General features: G+C 37.7%; 1 protein-coding gene across 4 annotated transcripts in view; it reads right to left on the bottom strand.

The window, feature by feature from the left end:
- Positions 1 to 274: 274 nt before the first annotated feature.
- Positions 275 to 20,983, bottom strand: part of OTUD4 (OTU deubiquitinase 4) — a 23,570-nt gene continuing 2,861 nt past the window's right edge. Inside the window, exons 4-22 of one of the 4 annotated variants that reach the window (XM_026042616.1) lie at positions 19,929 to 19,975; positions 18,613 to 18,685; positions 18,075 to 18,156; positions 17,487 to 17,631; positions 15,957 to 16,014; positions 15,484 to 15,601; positions 15,167 to 15,231; positions 13,859 to 13,959; positions 12,956 to 13,080; positions 12,568 to 12,748; positions 11,672 to 11,837; positions 10,273 to 10,393; positions 8,180 to 8,235; positions 7,558 to 7,641; positions 6,891 to 7,023; positions 5,829 to 5,908; positions 5,639 to 5,753; positions 4,904 to 4,944; positions 275 to 2,774 (exon numbers count right to left, since the gene is read on the bottom strand). In XM_026042616.1, coding sequence (XP_025898401.1) covers positions 1,545 to 2,774; positions 4,904 to 4,944; positions 5,639 to 5,753; positions 5,829 to 5,908; positions 6,891 to 7,023; positions 7,558 to 7,641; positions 8,180 to 8,235; positions 10,273 to 10,393; positions 11,672 to 11,837; positions 12,568 to 12,748; positions 12,956 to 13,080; positions 13,859 to 13,959; positions 15,167 to 15,231; positions 15,484 to 15,601; positions 15,957 to 16,014; positions 17,487 to 17,631; positions 18,075 to 18,156; positions 18,613 to 18,685; positions 19,929 to 19,975 — 3,021 coding nt within the window. In that variant the 3' untranslated portion in view covers positions 275 to 1,544. Of the gene's footprint in view, positions 2,775 to 4,903; positions 4,945 to 5,638; positions 5,909 to 6,890; positions 7,024 to 7,557; positions 7,642 to 8,179; positions 8,236 to 10,272; positions 10,394 to 11,671; positions 11,838 to 12,567; positions 12,749 to 12,955; positions 13,081 to 13,858; positions 13,960 to 15,166; positions 15,232 to 15,483; positions 15,602 to 15,956; positions 16,015 to 17,482; positions 17,632 to 18,074; positions 18,157 to 18,612; positions 18,686 to 19,928; positions 19,976 to 20,686; positions 20,725 to 20,983 lie in introns of those variants that run through there. The other 3 variants (XM_026042617.1, XM_026042615.1, XM_026042619.1) reach the window with 3 other exon arrangements.

Raw genomic sequence — 20,983 nt, 5'->3', positions numbered from 1 at the left:
CAAGGGGCAGCTGGCCCCTCTGTTAACTGCTCTTAGTTCTGGGGGTGGCCACAAGCATTTGCAGCAGCAGAACACAACCACAGCAGTCCTGTCCTTGCAAGAATAGCTTCCARTGCATAAATACCACATAGGAAACAAAATGAAAGGACAAACATTTATTTTAATTAGGGGGTTATACACAGCATGCATCTGAAAAGTTTTTTTCCACATATAGCTATCACTCAAGTTTCCTGATCAAGGGTGTACAATCTCAGACATTAATAAAAGGGTACCATCACCTCTTACACTAGTATATACAGAGATATAAAAATATACACAACAGTTTATTTTACAGAGCATCAGAGCTGTGTGAATACTGCGCACACCACRCGTGGGGTTGGGGCAGCCCAACATCCCAACTGCAAAGGCAAGAGGATCACTGCAGAGATGGGTCTGGGGTCAGAAGAAACAGCAACCCAAAGTCTGACACAGTGTAAAAATATAAGGCAGAAGCCACTTTCTTCTGAAGTCTAGGGAAAAGCAGAGCACACTTGGAGCCTACACCCAGCTGGGTTTTAAAAAMGTAGTTCCAGCAGTGAGTTGTACATGCAAAACACAAATTTGCATCAACAGTGCAACAACAACAAAAAGAATACTGAACAGTAGCTCATCATACAAACTTAAAAAAGTAACATGTATTTTATGCATCTCTTCCTCACAAAACATCTAGGATTTGTCAGTGCATTAGTGTTAAAGTGGCATTAAAAAAAGTCTGCTATTATAACAGATTCAGAATTATTTTGGAAATGCATAGCATCTACATTTTTATTGTCTTTGTAATTAAGTTGGCATAGGCACCATTCTAGTCGCACCAGCATTAAGAATTCTTGGTGGAAACAGCCATTCCTATCAATTCGTACACAGCTATTCTTGACTGCTTGTCTTGATTTTGATTTCAACAAATAAATGCTTTTTAAAATTCAAAAATAGACCCTATGAATATTAAAAGAACTATATACAACATACCTAAGACACAAGGTTAGCTGGCTGCCATATGTGTAACACACGGAAGAGAAACATTCAAGTCTGACAGATTTTTGAGATGAAAGGCCTTTGGGTTGGAAGCATATCAAAGACAACAGTGCAGTAGGCTGAGAATTCCTTTAGCTCAGTTCAGAACTAAGGCATTGGATGATAAAATATACATTTATATTTGGTGCAATGTTACCATCTATTTCAGAATCCAGATCACAGCAAATGCTTTAATTTGTCACGCTAGGAAACACATTTAACCATCTTATAACACACACAAACCTTCATGAAAAAAAAATCAAAAACTAAACCTATATTAATGTTTTCTAATTTGACATCAAGAAAAAAAAAATACTAAGCCAAACAAATTTTGTAATCCCCAAGAGAAAAAAAAAAATAGGAGTTCATGTCCTCCAAGTCTTTGCTTACCAAAACTTAAGACCTTGGGCTTTATTATAAAGAAAAAGATTAAGATTTGAATCATCTACATCAAACGACTTTTTGCATTTAAAAATCTCAATTATCCATTCATCCTATGCTTGATGCCCCCTCTGATTATCTCCCAGTGTTGCCCTTCTCCTGTCATTCCTATACGGCCTCCCGCGGAAGTTTCGCTGGTACTGGTAGCCTTCATCTCTGCTTCTGCTGGGCGGCCCYTTCCAGGCTTCCTCATTCCTTTGGAACTGGTATCCTCCCCTACTGGAGTACCCCCACTCGAGCCTAGGCCTTCTGCCTCCTCCGTAAGTCTGGTTATAGAACTGCTTGGACCTGCCACTTTTCAGCATATCGGAAACTTCACTTTCATCTTCAGAGCTCTCCTCCCGTGTTCTCGGAGCCCTGCTTTCCATCTGTACATTGGCAGGACCCTTGGAGTCTCTAGCTTTATCAGCCTTCTCCTTACGACTGGGAACAGAGCTTCTCAGTTCGTTTTTCGGTGGCTCTGCCAACGGCGGTGCCRTGGGTTTGGGCATGGCTGCCTGCCTCTCACTCCCCTGTGCCTGCGGGGCGCGCTTCTGCAGCCCCGTTATTGCTTGTTTCGCGGAAGCAGCAGGAGTGCAGGCTGGCTCCACCTTGCCTGCCCTGGCCAGYGACTCCTTGGCGCTGCATTCGCTGCCGGCCGCGGGCAGCGGTGCCGCAGCGCAGCCGCTGCCCCCGTTGGGCTGCTCCACGCAGCTCCCTCCGGGAAGTGGCGGGCCGCACTCCTTCACCAAATAGCCGCTGGTGGAGCTGCCAGGCGTCGCCTCTTTCTCCTCGGGTGACAGGAGAACGTTAGGTCTTGCTGCTGAATTGTCAATAAAGCCCTGAACGGGGTAGCCATACCAGAAGTGAGGAAAGAAAGGAGGTGCTATTGGAACAGCTCCTATAAAGGGACTGTGTCCAAAGGGGGGTTGTGGGAAGATATTTTTCCCTCTCAGGGACTCATCATAGTTTGTGTGAAGAGCTTGCACTGGAGTCTCCGCTTCCACACAGATTTGTCCTCGACTTTCTGACACCTGAGCTGTAGATAGGATCAGAGGCAGTGATGGAGACCGACTGTCAGCCTGGGAACTTTGACCATTGGGTCTGGCCTCATTCTGAATAGCAAAGTGCCTGTTTGCTCTTGCGGTTTCATTTTCATTCGGAGTCGGCGGAGCCTCCTGGAACCAGAGGTTGTGCGGATACACGGGCAGGGAAACATTGGGGTACATTCGACAGGCAGCTAGATAGGCCTGATGCAGGGGGTACAAGTAAGAATGGGGTGCCCACATAGGACAGCTGTATGCCTGGAAGACAAAAAGAAAAGAGTGTTCATGTACATATAACAACACACAGCTTGTTTACCATTTTGGAGCAGTTAATGACAGAAATGAAAGTAGTTTTCTTCACAGTGCCCTCAGTTCCAAACAATTTCTGGGGTTTCAGGATCACATTCCCATTTTTTCTTCCCACCAAATACAGCAGGAATGGGCAACCATTACACCTAATAAACTTGATCACATAGCTCCTGTATAGTTAATTTAAAAACAGGATACTGTAAGCCACATTTTAGCTATATATTTAAGAAACATATTTCCAATTCACTTCAAAAAAAAGTCACAATTATTAATCTGCTCCACTAGCTCGCTTCTCAAAACTCCCCCCACACACACACCACCACTACAAAATCATACCGTTCACACATGCTCACCTCAAGAACAGACCTGCATAGACACCTGGAATGAGGCCATGTCCCAAGGTCAATCCTTAAGGATTAAAGCCTGTATTAGTTCACACAACCTACGAATTAGCCTGCTTAAAGCCTTTTAATAAAAGGTACAGGTTTGATCTCCACACGGGACAGGTTCCAGACAGTGGTGGGAGTCTCAACGTTTTTAGCTGCAGCTTTTTCTGAACCACAGATGAAAACGGGTGACACTAACACCCCTCAAGTCACCCACTTCAGGGGGTACCTCCCCCCTCAGCAGGCAAGGAGGCAATTACATCAACCAGCGTTAGGGCTTCCCAGCACAGGCTTTCCTGCACAGGGACAGCAATTGGCACAAGAGGGATATTTTTTTTTTTACAGTAGCCATAAGATGATTCTAATAGCATAACACCAAGGTGCATGTTTTAAAGGCGCACATAACAATGTGCAAGGCTGCTGAGGGCACAAGGAAAGAAAATATTGAAGAACTGGGCACAGGGAGTAAAGCTCAAAGCCTAGCACAGTCTTGTCTGCACTATCCACAGAGAAAAGTCCCTGAAGCAAACTACTGAACCAGACCTATTTGTCCTGAGAACTCCGGGGTTCACTCTGAACAGGCAGCTGGGAGGGTGTGGATAACAGAGCATGCAAGCAAAGCACAAGAATCCAAAACCTAGCTCCAGGTATACCTTGATTTTGTCACCAAACTACCAAAACTTGGGCATTTGACCAGTAGATGGTGCTGAAGCATTACAATGACAGACTAAAAGCTAAATAACACATCCCTAGATAGGCTTATGAAGCAAACACTGTTCAAACACATTGCAGTCAAACCTGTTGATGACTTATGGATTTTCTATTAAATAAATCAAAAAGACTTAAGTATACAAAGTTACCAAATTTAATTTTTCTTTGTATGTGGTGCTGAACACTTTCCTCCTTTCAAAACTCCCCTCCCTGTGCAAACACCACAGAAAACCATTACACTTTATAACCAAAGCATAAGGAAACATGCCTGGGAGCTTAACAATTTTTCCAAAGTGGTTTGCCTGAGAGAAGGGGTGAGAGGATGTGGGAAAAGGAACACTGTTACACACAGAAGCAACTGACCAGGCCCGCTAACAAAAATGGTATTAAGTGTTGCCTCTTTGGACAATTCCCTCCTCTCAAATTGCACCACATATATTTATCAACCACTATTTTAATTACTTAAAAAGTTAAAAGTAAGAGACTGCCTTTAGCCTGCATAGGCAGGCCAGACATGCAAGTAGCTTGGGGAAACCTCCACAGAGAAAGGTATGGAAAGGCCTGGGCCAGTACGTTCGTACGTACACACACACACACACACACACACACACACACACACACACACACGATGAAGCTAGAGGGGTTTTCCTCTTTCACTCCATACTGCTTCCAAAAAAAGCATCTTCAAACTTACACTCTTTTTTCTGTGAATTTCAAAAACAGAAACAACAATTTCTGTTGACTGCACATAACCTGCTGACTCCTAGATAGATCTGAACACCGTTGCCACACGTTTATTTCTGTCAACAACTTGAGCTAAGATGTGGACTAGTGTCAGGACTCCCCAATTCAACAGAAAACAACAGAAGCATTTCAGGCTTGAAGAGAAACTTGAAGCATACAGCTCCACCAAAGTTCTGTACTACATGCATATTTTATGTTACTATAAACACAGAAACATGAGTACATTTAGAAAGTTACCTTCACACCAAGATTGAAGAAAAATCTCAGAATATTCTTATCTGCAGAAGAAAACAAAAAAAAWCCATGAAGACCTATTATAGCATATTTCACCTGATACAAATATTAGTCCCTGCATAAAGTTCCACTCTAGTAAAGGAAAAAACACACAAACCCCACCACACTTGCATTTTAAGCTGCTGCTGCCTGCATATCTTTAGTTGCCCTTTCATCGCCATAAGAATATCTGCAACTCACCTGCAATCCAAATTTCACTTTAACCATTTATGGAACTGACCTCCCAGTTTCTGTCAGTAAGTGCCTGCCACCATGCAGTAGAGATTGAATGTCCTTAAACTTTTTTCATACACTTAGTAAACCAAAGCCCACATTTTTTACAGATCAGTAAGGAAATTGTTGAATATGCTTTCAACTTAATTACACTATTGTATAAGGGAACAGATTTTTGAAGAAAGTCTTATAAATTCACAATGTCTCAAGTTACAGTGGGATAAATCAGCAAGCATAAAAAATATTTGATCAGATTTCTAGGTGTAATCACTTAAAACTGCAATGTTAATGCACAACTAGAAGAGTGACATCGGTGTATCACTTCTTTCCCCTCCCACCACAAAGTTCTGGAAATGCAACAACTAGATCTTTTGAAACAGCCTAAACACAGTTGCCTTTATTTACATTTCAAGCAGACCTATTAAAAAAAAAATGGTGCAAGACACAAACCAGAGAGCTCCTCACCTTTAGGCAAGTCCTCCCCAGTATTGCACAGGGAGTAAGAGGGTGCAACAGCTCTTTCTCCCTTTTCACTAAGGGGAAATCCAGGGTATAGCGGATCCTGATAAGGATTCAGAGTCTGAAGCAAAGGTATTAAAGGCTGGTTAACCACTTGTATCGACACAGGAACTCCAGCAATTGGAGCAGATGTTACCTGAGCCTGGGATACAATAGAATCGGGTCCCGTTGCTGGGGCCGGCATCAATGAAGGAGCAGGTATTTGGGTTGGAATACCTAAGTGGGGGAAGAAAAAAAAGAAAAAGAGGGGAACCTTCAGTTATATGCAGCTTTAAACAAGAAAGCCTCAGTGGGAAAACAAGCTTCAAAAGGAAAAATAGAAGTATTCAAGGAGACAAAGGAGGCAACTTGAGTCAGGAAKTCAGACATCAGAAGATACAGCTAAATGCAGAGAATAGTACTCAGCAGGGATAAAAGTTGAACTTTGCAGAAATAATTAAATCTTTACCATGCTTTTTTTTTTTTTTTTAAATATGAAAGCGGAGGGGGAGGGAGGGAAGGGGAAAAGAGGAAGACAGAAGGGGGGGGGAGGAGAAAGAGAGAGAGAGAGAGAGAGAGAGAGAGAGAGAGAGAGAGAGAGAGAGTGTGTGTGTGTGTGTGTGTGTGTGTGTGTGTGTGTGTGTGTGTGGTTGAAGCTTTCATGTGCTTCTTTACAATTCTGGTTCACCTCTGAACCAAAGGCCACATTGCCTGGGCTACACACCTTCTGTCATCAATGCAGTTAACTCAGGTATGTCAACATGACTGCAGCAACTAGAGTGCCATGTGAACATGCTATGCTGACCCCAAGGCCAGGCCTTGTACAGAAAGATGAGAGGGATAAGATACAGTGCCTGACTTTATGAGCAATATTGAATCTAAGCCAATTCTACGTATCAGGGGACACACAGAACACAAAGTATTGCACTGGTTTTGCAAAAGTGAGCTGAGGATCAGACTCATTAGATACTTGGCCATTCATTTCCTCCACTTTCAGATAAGGAGTCGGGGGAATTATATGTATGGGCAATTAAAAAAGAATCTTGTAGGACTTTCACAAACTTAGAGCAATGACTCACTACATCCCTTTAAGTGGTTTGCCCTTAGGATGTGAAAATACTTGAAATTATGTCTCCTAGAGGCATTTTCAGTTTAGCAAGATGGTTAAAACCTGTATCGGGGTTAGCGATTTCTGAAGCACGTTAATGTTTCTTCAAACCTGGTGGTCCGTAGGTTGCTGGCTCACTTGGCCAAGCTGGCACGATGGCTGGTACAGAAGGCACTGTTGGAGGCAGATGCACCTCAGAATAGATTGGTGCAGGAGTCACACTAGGCAAGCAGTCAGTCAGTTTCTGTGAAAGCAAAAGGATCACAGGAAATTATTCTAAATCAGCCTGTTTGAGCCCTAAGGAGCCCAGCCTACACCAATAAAAGCTTGGCGACCCAGCATTACCCAGACTACCACCATCACAACAGTCAAATACCAACTAGCATCTGACAAGCTTTACACATAAGAGTTATATCAGGTGTGAAGAACTCTGCACTTAGCTCTACAGAGCTTGTACCACTCAAACTATTACAACAACCTCAGAGAATGCCAAGGGAGGGATGATAAAGAACTTAAAGTACTGTAACTTAAAAGAAAGATAAGAAATATTCCATCTCAGAATACAGAAGGATACAGTTGCTTTTCTATCACGGTTTGTCCTTTTACATTGGACACAACAGATTCTTAACTGTGAAGTGGGGCGTCTTGGTATTATCACCATAGTAATTACTACATAATTAAAACCAACCATTAATCACAGCCAAGTACGTGTTTTTAAGCCTCCCTTTTTTGAAGACTCCTGACTGAAAAAATTTGAAATTAAGCAAGTATTTCTTACTTGTTCAACAAGAATCGGAGAGTCTTTTTTCACTTGTTCCAAAGGAGAGGAAGCTTTCGGATGACTCTCATCTTGACTATTCTTCTAAAGTAAAGTTAGAAACAACAGACATGACTAGTCTAATAACAAAACTGTTTTTTTCCAAGACATGCAAGGATACTGAAACACACTACGATAGGCATGGGCTAAGCATTAGGTCTTTATTATACTAGTGTAATATTTTGCTTGTTGAAACRGCAGCAGACATAAAGAGCTAACAAGAGGCCATGAATCTTATTGAAGTTCAGAGATCATGGTCTGTTAGCATAGTAGCTATTGGTAAACCTCAAATCTTCTGTGGTCTTAAGGCACAGACTCTAAGTAACTGCAAATCTAGATTCATAAGTGCTCTTAGGACAGTCTAAATTTGAGAATTCAGATTGCATAGAAAGACCACAAGTATAGATTAAAGGGCCTGAGGAAAGCTGACAGCAATACAAGCCTCAAATCTTAGAATAATTTCACCAAAAGTTGTAAAGCAGCAGCAATCACAGCTCAAAGGCAGCTATTACTCTGCCAATCACATATCATAGAAGCAATAACATTAAAAAAAATAAAATGAAATTTTGTTCTCTAAGTTTACCTCAGATGAATTTGGCTCAGGCTTCTGACTTAGGTGGATCTGTCTGGAATTTGTCTCTGTAACACAAAGACGTATCCTAGTAAATGAACCATTACACCATTTATGACTATTACAATGTAAGCCAGTTAAAGTTTGTCTTTCCAGAAATTAAATCTCCAAAATAAGATTTACCTCAATATATTCAGAAAATACAAAATTCTTTTTCCTCCCCAGTAACAAAGGATGCCAAAACTACCAGTTATTAGGACAGTAACCTAAAGCAACAACTCTAATCAGGATTTTTAAAGAATTCCTGCAGATGTTTGAATGACAGTTGTTAACTGCTTTTGGGATGCCTGGGGGAAGCAAGAAATTCATATAGCCATGTTTGTTTTAAATGCATAACATTCATCCTATATCTGTCCTAGTGAACGAGAAATCAATTTTCATCAATTCGAGAAATCCAATTTGTAAATCAGAGTAAAAATGTTTCAGTTTCCACATGCAAGTACTAAGAAGTTTAAAGTCTTGTTTACTTTTGACTAAATAAGAGTAAGATCAGTTCAGAAGGCTTCCATGTTCCACAGATCAAGAAAGCTTTCAGACTGATATAAGCAGTTTAATATCTCGAGTACCTGCAAATATTGGGGAGGTATTTAAAAAAACCACAGACACAAATACACACACAGTCGTGGCATAACCTTTGTATGATAAAATTTGTACTTCCCCCCCCCCCCAAATTTTAAACTCGACTCAAATCTGGCAACCTCTGCTTGTCAGTCAATCAAATTCCCACCCAATTCATGTATTTAATAGGAGCTGTGTGTTTTTTAAAAATTAGTCCATAATACTTGGACTGCATTGTTAACTAAAACAATATTGATTATTAGAAACTATTCCCAATTCCCTAAGGATCTAATCGGGTCTCAAGATATTGAGGAAAACATAGGTTAAAAATCTAGGAATTAACTATTTCCAGAAGCAATGCAATCAAGAACATCACAAAAACTATAGGAAAACGAGTACATGCTATGCAAGCCAATAAAATGTCATAATGCTGTAGTAAAGACCTTTGTTTAGATAAATATTCTTTGCATTACCAACAAAGTTATTTTTCAGAGGTCTCAGAATCTGCTCCTTGGTGCCCATTACAGCACAGGTGCCATAAAAATACTACAGGAATGACTCTGCTTTTACTAAAGTGATAAGATGAAAAGGATTTAAAATGAACAGCTGCTGTGAGGAAGCCAAAGAGTTAGAATTTAGTCAGAAAGTAAAAATAAAAGATATAAATCAGCAGTTAAGATCAAATTCAGTGTTCAGATATAGCAAAGTTAACAGGACAAATGTAAATAAAATCAGTTGTATTTGGCAGGGTTTTACCAACTACCCGTCAGCTAACTGAAAACTACAAATTTTAACCATGACTCTCAGGTTCCACTTCTCACGAATGGGGAAAAACCTAGAGTCAAAGAACAACAACAACTACAAAGAGTTAGGGCTGGAGGGGCAGGTGAAAAAAAACAAAAAAAAATTATTCAAAGGCCATTTTACAGTAAAAAAGATGGGGGAGGTAAGGGTACCTTTTGAATACACATTCTCCTCTCCTTCCTGTAGCACTTTATGCTAACTCTTAATCCTGTCACACTGAGAACTTGAATTCACTTTTTCTCTCAACTGACCCGCCATAAGCACCTTTAGTACTCCTCTACTGGCCCCTTGCTCCAACTCAAGAGGATCCAATGTATAGCAACTCTGGTAGCACTGAATTTTGGCTTTTCATTTCTCATTTTCCCTACAAAAATCCCAAAAAGGTACCTGTTCCTTCAGGCACACTCAAAGCAGAAAGTTGCGCCCTTTTTTCCTCTCCCAAGCACACCCTGGAAAGAGACTACCTTGGGACTGCCTTAATTCAATACAATTACAACTCAATACTACCTTGGGATTGCCTTAATTCAATACAACGGGGTGTGTTTTTATTTTTAAACAATTTTTTTTTCTATTTTGCTGGCCAAGTAGATGCCTCATCTTGAATAAATTCAACAGATAATGATTAAAGACATAACTAAAATGTCCAAACAACACTCTTGTAAAAAAATTTATTTTTACATTACCTTTATTCTTCTGCTCTTCCCCTTCAGCAGTCCACTTGCTGTTTCTCCTTTCATTACTTGAGAACTTTTTCGGGTTGAAGTTATCTACAGTCTGTGTAGCAGCTTGACAAGCTGACTGATTCTAAAGTTGAGCAAAATAGAAATAAGAAGCCCAATGAAACTTTGCAATCATCTGATATGATGTTATACCTTTGTCTCATACATGTATTTCTCTCGTTTGTATGCAGAGGAAAAAACCTTAGTATCATTCAGATACATCCACTCTCATATGTTGCTTAATTCTTAGAAGCTTTCTTTAAAAGCATTCAATATTTTTACTTTACAAAAGAAAAGTTAAAGCGTAAGTTGTCTTAAAGTTTTGGTGGTTTTGTTTTTTTTTGGTTTTTTTTTTGTTTTTTTTTTTTTKTTTTTTTTTTTTTAAACTGCAGCCTCCTCCTGTGGGTCCATAGATACAACACAACCAGAGCCCAGAGGGAGAATGAAGTCTAAGGAAGGGAAGAAACAACCAAATAACTCCTTTTCACAACTCAAGACATTTAAGGCTCATCTTTTATCTCCTATTTTATCCTCAGTCTGGTTCTCTTTTCAGTTTGGCCAAGGATTTAAATGGAAAAAGCCCCAAGCATTTCCAAAGGAAACTTATGTGGGCCACAGCTGTTTTCCCCAGAGGATATCCTCTCTGGGCTTACAAAAACTTTCGTCTGCTTACTTTAAAAACACAAGCATCAACAGAATAATCCATCAAAACCTAAAGGTTAAATCCTCCCCTCAGATCAACAAGGCTACTGAAGTCAGCTAAGTTTCACACTAAAACAGAAGGAGCAAGTTTGAACACCCAAAAACTCGTTCTATATATCACCATGCAAATTCTGAAATCAATTAGTTTTCAGGCTAAAAAAAAAAGTGTCACTTATAGGCAAAGTGGGATTTCTCTGAACTAAATGGAAAACAAGAGTCATCCCTGATACTAATTCAAGCATCATGCTGCCATTTACTGAGCTATTTCCTAACTGAAAGCTGTGCTCCAGCACAAATTCTGCCTTCACCTTTAACTGATACTGTGACAAGAGGAAAAGGCAACATCTAAATTGATTCTCTTGTTTTGAAGAGTGCAGAGCTTTCCCAAGACATGAGCAACACAAAGGAAAAAAGCACACGGCTTCAGAAGCTCTATTTCTCTTCTTCCACATTTTGATGCCTAAAAAAATGTGCAAGGTGGACACCAACTACTTGCGAGTGAGACTACAAGTTTTGTCTTGCATTGAATGTATATAGTATTACAGATGCACATATTTCTGCACAGAATGACTTGTGAAGAGAATACTCTATCTTCGCAGTCGCACTATAACGTAAAAGCAGCAAAACCAAAGTTCTAAGTCTAATAATTGAAAAAGCATACATTAGAAAGGGCAGGAAAAGCTTGCTCATCTCTCTGCTGAATTTCATAAAGTGAACGAGATTCTTCTATGGCCTGTTTCTCCTTCCGTTCCTCTGGAGACAGGCCAAAATAGTTACAATCTCTGTTATTCTGGTTCAGATCTTCAGGTCTCTCACGATCTGGTTTTCTGTAAAGAAAGGAAGACCATATCACTCCATCAAGAAAATCCAATTACCACCTAGTATCAAGCAGACTCAGGATTAAGAAGGAAAGGAGGAGTAGTTACACAACATTGTTTCTGCAATTCTATATGCACTCATACGACTTCTTCACTACTCAAGTTATAAGAAAATGGGGAGAGGGGTGAAATTAATTCATGATTTATTCAATTTGATTCTATTTGGAAAGACCATAAAGCTAACTACAGGATCTAATGATCATGGTTAAAAATCAAATCCCCACACCAAGTGATTTAATCTGCTTCTGTACTGCACCACTCCCCTAATCTGCTATCCATTGCCACACAAAACCAACTTGATAAAGATTTCCATAACTGCAAGGAAAAATTCATTCAATGGCAGAAGCATTACTATGCAAAATGAACAAAACAGTCCATGTTTGAGCTTTAAGAACTGCTCAACTGAACTTATTTTTAGGATATTTATGCCTTCAGAGGGAGTGAGAGGAAACATTACAAAAGTGGCGACATCCTTTATTCTACTTGGAGTAATGGTGCAGAAAAGTGGTCAAACAAACCAGAAGCTTGTGTTTGCATTCTAGTAACAGAAAGAGGGTGGCAATAACAAGGACAATAAATGCATTTCAAAAGAGTATTTGGGAAGCACCTGAGATAGGTACCTGGGCTGCAATAAGGTTGGCTAGAGTCCGAGGTAAGGAAAACATTTGGGGGGGCTTACCTTACAGTTTGGGAAGGAATCCTGCTTGAAGATTTTTGATCAGTTGAGGTCTGATGAGATTGGGGTCCAGAAGATAAGAACTGATGCTGCCTGGTTCCCACAGTATGCTGAAGTCGAGGAGGTAGTGCTGACTGGGGTTTTACTGGCTTGCTCTGATTCTTTAGCCCTCTGCAATCTACATCTGCAGTATAGACATGAAATATATATATTTATATATATTTATATAGATTTATTATCTATATATTTATATAGATAATATATAGAAGAGTTATCGAGAGTCTCTTTTTTGTTCAAAAAACCCTCCAGGACAAAGCCTTTGACAGGAAGGATTCCATTACAGAAAGACAGGTTTGAAGAAGAAAAAAAAAGAAAATAGTAGTAGTCATACCAGGCTGAGCATTCTGCCCCCATGTTGGGAAAAACTTTTTTATTTTCTTCCCTGGCACAGTGTTCCAGCCCTCCATAGGAGAGGTTTGTGGAAGAGGTTTAAGGCTCTTCAGTGAGACAGCATGCCTACAAATCAACAGGGGTGGGGAAGGAAAGGGGAACTTTATTACCAGATCAAGGCTTGTATTAATTAATACTACATATGTATTAAAACAGATGGATCTTCATGATTGCACTCAAGCAATGAATAAAACAACAATAAAAAAAACAGATTTTTAAGTTATGGTCTGATAAAGCTATGAAAATGTAGCCTGCATTCCAAAGGACATAGATACTTTACAATAACAAATACATAAAAAAATGAAAGTGTGTTGGTTTTTTTTTGGTTTTTTTTTTTTTTTTTTTTGGTGGCAGGATAGCTCATCAGTTATTTCTGAAGTGAGTATTATAATGTCTTTAGGACAGACAACAGGAGAACAATCTTAGAAAAGTAATATACTTAATAGGCAACTTAACTACCATATACTGCAAATACTGCAATAGATGCCAGGGTTGAAAAACATTATACTGGTGTTTTAGAACATTTAGCAAAAACTGCAGTTTTACCTGAGAATACTCTTAGGAAGTCCAAGCAGCAGTTTACATGAATGCCATTCTTTCAAGTCATGTTTATAACAGACATTCCAAATCAAGTGCAACTCAAATTTCAAAGGGCAACAAAGTGCAAGGTAACTTTCTATTCTTACAAAATTTTCAGTTTTCTTACAAAATCATCTCTTCTTCCTTAGCCACCTTATTAAATATCAAATTCAACTGTCTTTCTGTTTTTTGAAAAAAAAAAATATATATATATATACACCCACACAAGGGAAAAAAAAGCAAGATACAAGAAAACTATGCTTACTTTTCTCCAAGCTCTTCTACAAATACAACAACTGGACCATTCTCTGAGCAAACTTCTTGAATATGGGCATTATAAAATTTTCCATTGTGGTCTAAGCGCACCTTAAAAATATTAAGGGCAAAAAGGATTAGGTTCAAAGAATAAACTAACAGAATATAACTCTTTACTCTTTGGGCAACATTAAAAACAAATGCTTTTACTAAATAGCAAGAGACCCTAGAAGAGATCCAAGAAACAAACATCACTAATTCAATAAATGTATCAAAAGCAAACTTTCAATCCTTATCATTTACTCAAAAAGTAAAGAGAAGAAAGAGGAGATAAAAATTTTAAAAAAGCACTTTCCTGACAACATAACTTAATTGAGGCTTTCAGAACTACATGAAACAATTTAAAAGATATGCTTTAACAAAAATACCTTTCTCTTAAAAAAAGACCCCAAGTTTCATCATTAAAATCTCAATAAAAAAGTGTGTGCATATGTGTGTGTATATATACACACTTACATACATGCCATATATATATGCATATATATGCATATATATATATATATATGGCATGTATATATAACAGCAGCTATATATATATATATATGGCGTGTATATAACTCCTCTATTAAACTTTGGTGAACATGAGTTTAATAAGTTTTATTAAGAACATGAACACCAGTCTTTCAGAATTTACTCTTCAGCCACTTTTTAAAGAAAAGTTTTGCTCACACATGATCAGGGTTATTTGTCTATAAAAACTAAACATTCAGAGTTCTCATAGGACTGTTAAAGCTACCACCCTATAGAGGGGCCTCATGCTGCATGACACTGCAATTAATTCCCGAGAGTGATGAGATCAGAACAAAGCCACTTTACAAATAATCATCTCCAGATCTTAACATTAATGGAAACTGTATTTCCTTTTCATCCCTACAAAGAGCTTTTATGATTAAAAACTCCTGAATTAAGTGAAAAACCCCAAATGCGCCTACCTCCCATACAGGGAGTATCACTCTACAGCATTCAGCAAGGACAAACCACACTGGCAAGCCCACATATACTTGTTTTCATACCTAAGCTTAAGTCCACAGTTATCTTACTGAACTCTTGCAGTTAAGCACACAACTTTGTATACAATAATGATCATATTCTCCAGCACCCCTCTTTTACCTGTAAGCTTCAAATCATGAACACCATGAGTATATGTACAGTTGAAGATACAGGAAAAAAAATATTTAGAAAGATGATATAATCAAACTGTTAACCAAGAAGGGGAAAAATATCACCTCTAACACAACTAAAATGCAATATTACTTACTTTACATTTATCGCCCACTGAGTATTGCATGCCAGCAGCAATAGAAAAATCTTGTTTTTGCTGATCTGTAAATACATCAGCAGAAATATTACAGTTATTAGTGTACTACATACACTAGAAGAGTTACTTAGTGATTTAACAAAAGGGCAAACCCCAATAGTTTACGTTCTAAATCTACACACTGACACATGGGGAATATCCATGCCTAAAATCCAAGCTACCACTTATACCGCACACTTCTGTAAGCGTGCTTAAAAAAGGTTCCACTTCAGATAACATTTTCTGCAAGCTAGTACTTCAGGTATTCTTTTACTTACCCCATTTGGATTGCAGCCAAACATCATATTCAACATTTCTGTAAACTGATGGGTTGAGTGATTTAAGAACTTTTTTAGACAAGACYGAGAAGGTAGAATTCCCATTGCTCTTAAGGTGCTGTGTGAAACAGAACAACATGCTGAGGTGGTCAGTTACATGGATTCATAAATAGAAAACTGTAAATATCTAAGTATTCAAGCTTTAAAGTGAAATACAGAGAAGCTGAAAGTATGTAAGAGCATAAAGAGCTTTAAAGAAATAATTCAGCCTGATTCCTTTAAACATATCAGAACAAAATTTAGAACTGGGCAAAAATAAAAAAGACACGACATCAAATTCTGTGAAAAGTAACATTTGTATTAAGTAGTTTAAGTACTGTATACTAGGAACACAAAATTATTTCACCAACACTAAACATTGAAAAAGTATAGCAGAATATAAGTTGTTTGGGAGAAAAATATAACATAAATACCTTGTTGCCAGAAAGTGACTTTAATCCACTCATATCACTAACCATTGTAGCTTTACTCCTGAAAAAATGACAAAAGATGTTAGGGTAGTATTGTATTACAAAGAATTTGAAACAGTGTAAGAAATACCTTGGAAGTGGATAAAAGTATTAAACCTACCCTTCTCTTCATATTTCTCTACATTAGGGTTCTTCATGAACCCCAGGTGAATTAGGGTGAAGGGTTCTTCATGAAACACTTATGTCTTTAGATGAAGCAACTAATTTTTGAACATTACTATACTACATAATTTTTTTAAAAAATCAAAATTTGTTTTTTGATGTAGGATGTTGAACTTATATGTACCTAATCAGTCATCAGTTGGCAAAAAAATCAAGAATTTTGCAACTAACTTTGGAAAAAAAAATCTTCCAGAAAGATATAGAAATTACAAATATTTTGCTGAAGTAGGTTGAGAGTTCTTGCATCACAAAGACATATCATTTAAATTCAGAACTTCAAATGTGATATTCTCAAGTGATCTTCTTTGCAAAGGGGCCACAGAAGTTAGAACAGCATTTTCTTAGGAAACACAATCTTGATAAAGGTAATGCTACTGGTTAAGAACCTCAGTGAAGCTCTAGGAACAGAAAGGAATGAAGGTTTCCACTCTGACATTTAGCTACAATAATTGTTTCCATAGGCAGGAATATTTTAACTGGAAAGGTTCCCTAGGATTTTTTCTTTTCCAAACATGAAAGGAAGTTAATCCCTTTCCTGAAACTTGGGTTTTCTTTCTGTCTGTGACAATTTTTATCAGCTTCCCTTCTACAGGCTTTCAGCATTAAAAAAGAAGCTCCTGAGGTCTTAAAAACCTTTCTGCCATATGCCACTCCTCTGCACAATAGCAAACACCTCATAGACCTCAGAAAGAGTTTTAAAGTTTTCCAGTGGAAAAAAAAAGGAATATGCTGCACTAACAGAGTAAGTTCCATAGCTTCAATGCCAGAGATTTAAGAACAGCATTAGACAACTGAAGAAAACTACTAATATGCAAATGTAAAAGCTCCATATGTATTCGTCCAATAGCTTTATCCAAGCACCCCCTCTTTGGTAGAGATTTCAACCCCCAAGGGAACAACACTAGTTGGATTAGACTCTGCAGCTCCATTAACCTACAAGAGCAAGTCATGGAGTCTCATGGAGTTACCGTGCTCAACCCGCATACTGCCCGTTCTCCCAGGGGATCAGACTCTTTTGAAGAGACGCAGGTCGCAATAGCAACACACACTGTCAACATTCCCTTATGTAAAGGGACCCAAAGTCAGAATGAAGTAAAAAACAGAGCAACAAGAACCAAGAACCCTATCCTTACACAGGATGAAGGTTATGTATTTTATTCCTTCACAGTTTTAACTTGTCATTATGTTTCTCCTCCTGATGCTTTTAAGTGTTTCAACCTGTTAGATTCTTCTATCCACCATAAAATTTAAAGGATATTATCTCTTTTCACGTGCAATATTCACGGGCAGCTTAACTTTTAAATCAGTTACCTGTAGTTGTCATCTTCTGAATCTGAAGCAGATACTTCACTGCTACCATTACTTTCCTCTGTCACATCAACAGCACTAAGCTCTGCTATGATTTGCTTTACATCTGTATCAAAAACCTTCTCATACAGCAGCTCATACAGAAGAGCTGGGGAAGAGAAAGAAAGGACAAAAGCAATTACAAAGTGAGATGTTACACCATCATTTTAGAGACATTTCAAATTAATTCAACTGGAAAGGCAAGTTTAAGTGTTAGTTGAAATAATGTATTCTACAAACAGGCTGTAATGAGGACACTGATCCAAACTATACAGATTAATATAAACAAAAATTTAATGAACCAATTTGATGAAGCACTCAGAGGCAAGTAAGTCTTTTCCTTTGTAAACACATTGTACTTCAAAACCATGACATGGTAGTGATTCAAGACTTGCAAGATCATACAATCATTAACAATTAATTTGGAAAATAAAGCTACTCTAAGATGGTAATAAACTTTCACATATAGTCTTTCCTCTCCAACTGAGACCCAATAGAAATCAAAATTTTTGGTGAAAATAAGCACTTTTTATCAACCAACACAATACTTACACTGGCAGAGAGCAGCTCTTTCTGAGTACTCTATCGGGTAAACAATATCATAGTGGTTTCCATTTGAGAAACATAGCAACACCTTAAAATAAACAAACAAGGTTTATAACACTCATCTTTAGTAGGAACAGTACTTTTTAAATGCCCTTTATTGGGCCAACGTGCTTTGCTAAATTTCAATATCTCAGCATCTCAATAAAGTACTATCAAAAAATTTAATGAGTATCCTTTAAGTCCTGTCAAAAGAATTTAATATAAAAGGTAACTACACAAGTCAGTATCACTAGTAACTAAAAAAAAAAGTTTACATTACTATAAAGGCACACTACACCCTACACGTTGAACATGTATTTTAAAAAAAGAACGGCCATATATATCAATAGAACAGTTATAGCACACACAAAAGAAACTAACAAAAGGAACTAATTAAATTCTCAGAGTGTTTCATTATATTGATTAATAAGTTCCACATTAAATTATTTGCTGTTAATTACAATAGTCTTAAAACTATGTTGAAAGACTGAATTAAGTATTTTACCTTATCTGAAAAGCCATTCTCAGTTACGTGTGAAGGAGAAGCATTTGGTTCCCGGTAGATTACAAAATCTCTCCTAAGAAAGAAAATACTTATTAGAATACACTTACTAGGAAAGAATATTGAAGAATACTACTGCATCTGTCTCTGGTCAGAGAAAAAAAAAAAGCTTATAAAGCACCTACATTTGTTCACATAAGTGTTTTGTAGCACGCTGCCATTTTTCTGTGTGAGGCTTCTAGGCAATATTCTCTTCTGTGATGCACCTCAGCCTTCCCACACACAAAGAGAGGCTCACAACACACCCCAACAGTTCTCAGCTCACAATATCACAGGAGAGACTCATCACAGATAAAGCTAACAAGGATTAAAATACAGCACTTGTTTCTGTTCAAGATGTTTATACTCCTCTCTCCTCATCCAGGCAATAATACTGCTTGCAGGGTTGCCATTTGTATTTTTACCCCCATATTTAGTATCCTTTTTGTTTTAAAATACCAAATTGATTTGTCTTTTTCCTTTTCAGTAGAGAAGCTCCAAATGTACTTGTGCAACAGTACAGCCATTATTAATCACTATATCACTACACCGCAACACTTTCAAATAGTTTTGGTATAACTCACTTCTAATTGTAATGTCAATTTTTTAAAATGATCCTATGCAGTTTTCCTTTAAAATTTACATCTTATGCCATTTGCCTTGATTTGGAGCTTGACTGCAGGGGGCAATAGCTGGCACCCAGCTGCGAAAGCACACCAAGGAACATGCCAGCAGCCTAACAGACTGCTTCTGACAGTCTAAGGATCCCCTGCATCTCCTAAAATTAGGCCTGACACAGCTCTCACATTTACATTGTGAAAAGAACTGCTCCTGCCTTTTAAAGTGGCAAATACACAGTTTTTTTTTTTTTTTTTTAAAAAGACATCCAGCATCCAGTTTCCATTCCTGTACAGATGATGGTGAGAAACAGGAAGAAAACAAACTGTAGTAAGAAAAATTACAATATGTAAACTAGCAGAACTACAAAACTTATGATTCTACCCATACAAATTTGTAGGTGAGACATGTAACATTATGGAAAATTATTCAGATTCCAAATTAGATGTCACTTTCAAAAGTTAACTTTATTTTTATCTAATACCTTGACAGCTCTGCGTATACATACTCCCCCTAATTTTAATACACACATATGTGCATATATTAAGTCTATAACTTTCTTGAGAAAGAAATTGTAATAATTTGTCATATCTTTTTTGGCTGAAACAAACTAACTCATACTAACAGAACTCAGTTAAAAAAATAAAAAAGTGTATTCTTACTTGTACATAAGAGAAAGGGCACTTATTTCTACTTGTCCAACCCATTCCTGTATTAAAAGAAAAAAAACTTAAATAAAATACACAACTACTGTTCTCTATCTGTAGATAGAAACAAGGAATCAATATCAAAAATTAATATAATGGCACTGAGTTTGCATTTCTGCCAAAATAATTAGATTGTATTAAAAGGCACTTTGAAATAACAATAATTGTTCCAGTAAAAGTGAAAAAAAAAAGTGAGCTAAGAACAGCTACAAAAGTGCAGAGACRTGATTAAGTATGACTTTGAAAAATGACATAATCTTTCATTAGTCAAGCAGAAGGCTAGTGTATCAAATGTGATTTTTGAGAAGTATTATATTTATTGAGTGCTTTTTAAAACGTTAATCTCTTCCTTCAAAGTGTCTCGTTCTGAGGTCTTTTAACACCTGGAACAAGAACCTTGTGGCTTAAGTCTTATGCCTAAAGCACAGACAACTAGCATATAAGTATTTGGCACAGACACATGAAGCACTCCAAAACAAAGTGGATAGACCATTTCCAAAAATGATCCTGTGGCAGATAAAGTTTTTTTCTTTGATGCAAGAAATTCACTGTAGAGTAAGTTCTACTGGAAAACAGCATGCCTTGCCAACTGGCATAGCATACAATCACAGAATCTGAATACCAGAACTTACAACTAAACATCTTTGAACAAAGAAAACATGACAGAAACAGAATAGGCTCTAACGGCAATTTTTCCCCCTTTCACCACTCACTTTAGAGGCTGACTTCATCTGATTGGTTATTCTAATTACTTTGTTCACCTAGAAAAAAGTCATGCTTCAATTTCTAGAATAGAAAAACCTGAAGTATGTACAAATCCTACCTTAAAACAAAGAAAAAAAACCCTAGATTTTGTAATGCTGTACTAGTATTGTTTTCCAGCTTATGATTTGTTAACTCCATAGTAAGTGCAACCACAGTCCATGACTATTATTTCTAAAAATCTGTACATCAATAACATTTTATTCATCACCTAGTCCTTCCTTCAAGCCTAGCTTAAAGGAAATACT

The sequence above is a fragment of the Nothoprocta perdicaria genome, unplaced genomic scaffold (assembly GCF_003342845.1).
Source record: "Nothoprocta perdicaria isolate Ctin4 unplaced genomic scaffold, notPer1 scaffold_31, whole genome shotgun sequence".
NCBI lineage: Eukaryota > Metazoa > Chordata > Aves > Tinamiformes > Tinamidae > Nothoprocta > Nothoprocta perdicaria.
Note: the sequence above shows the minus strand (reverse complement) of the source record. Positions and strands in the feature narration are given on the sequence as shown.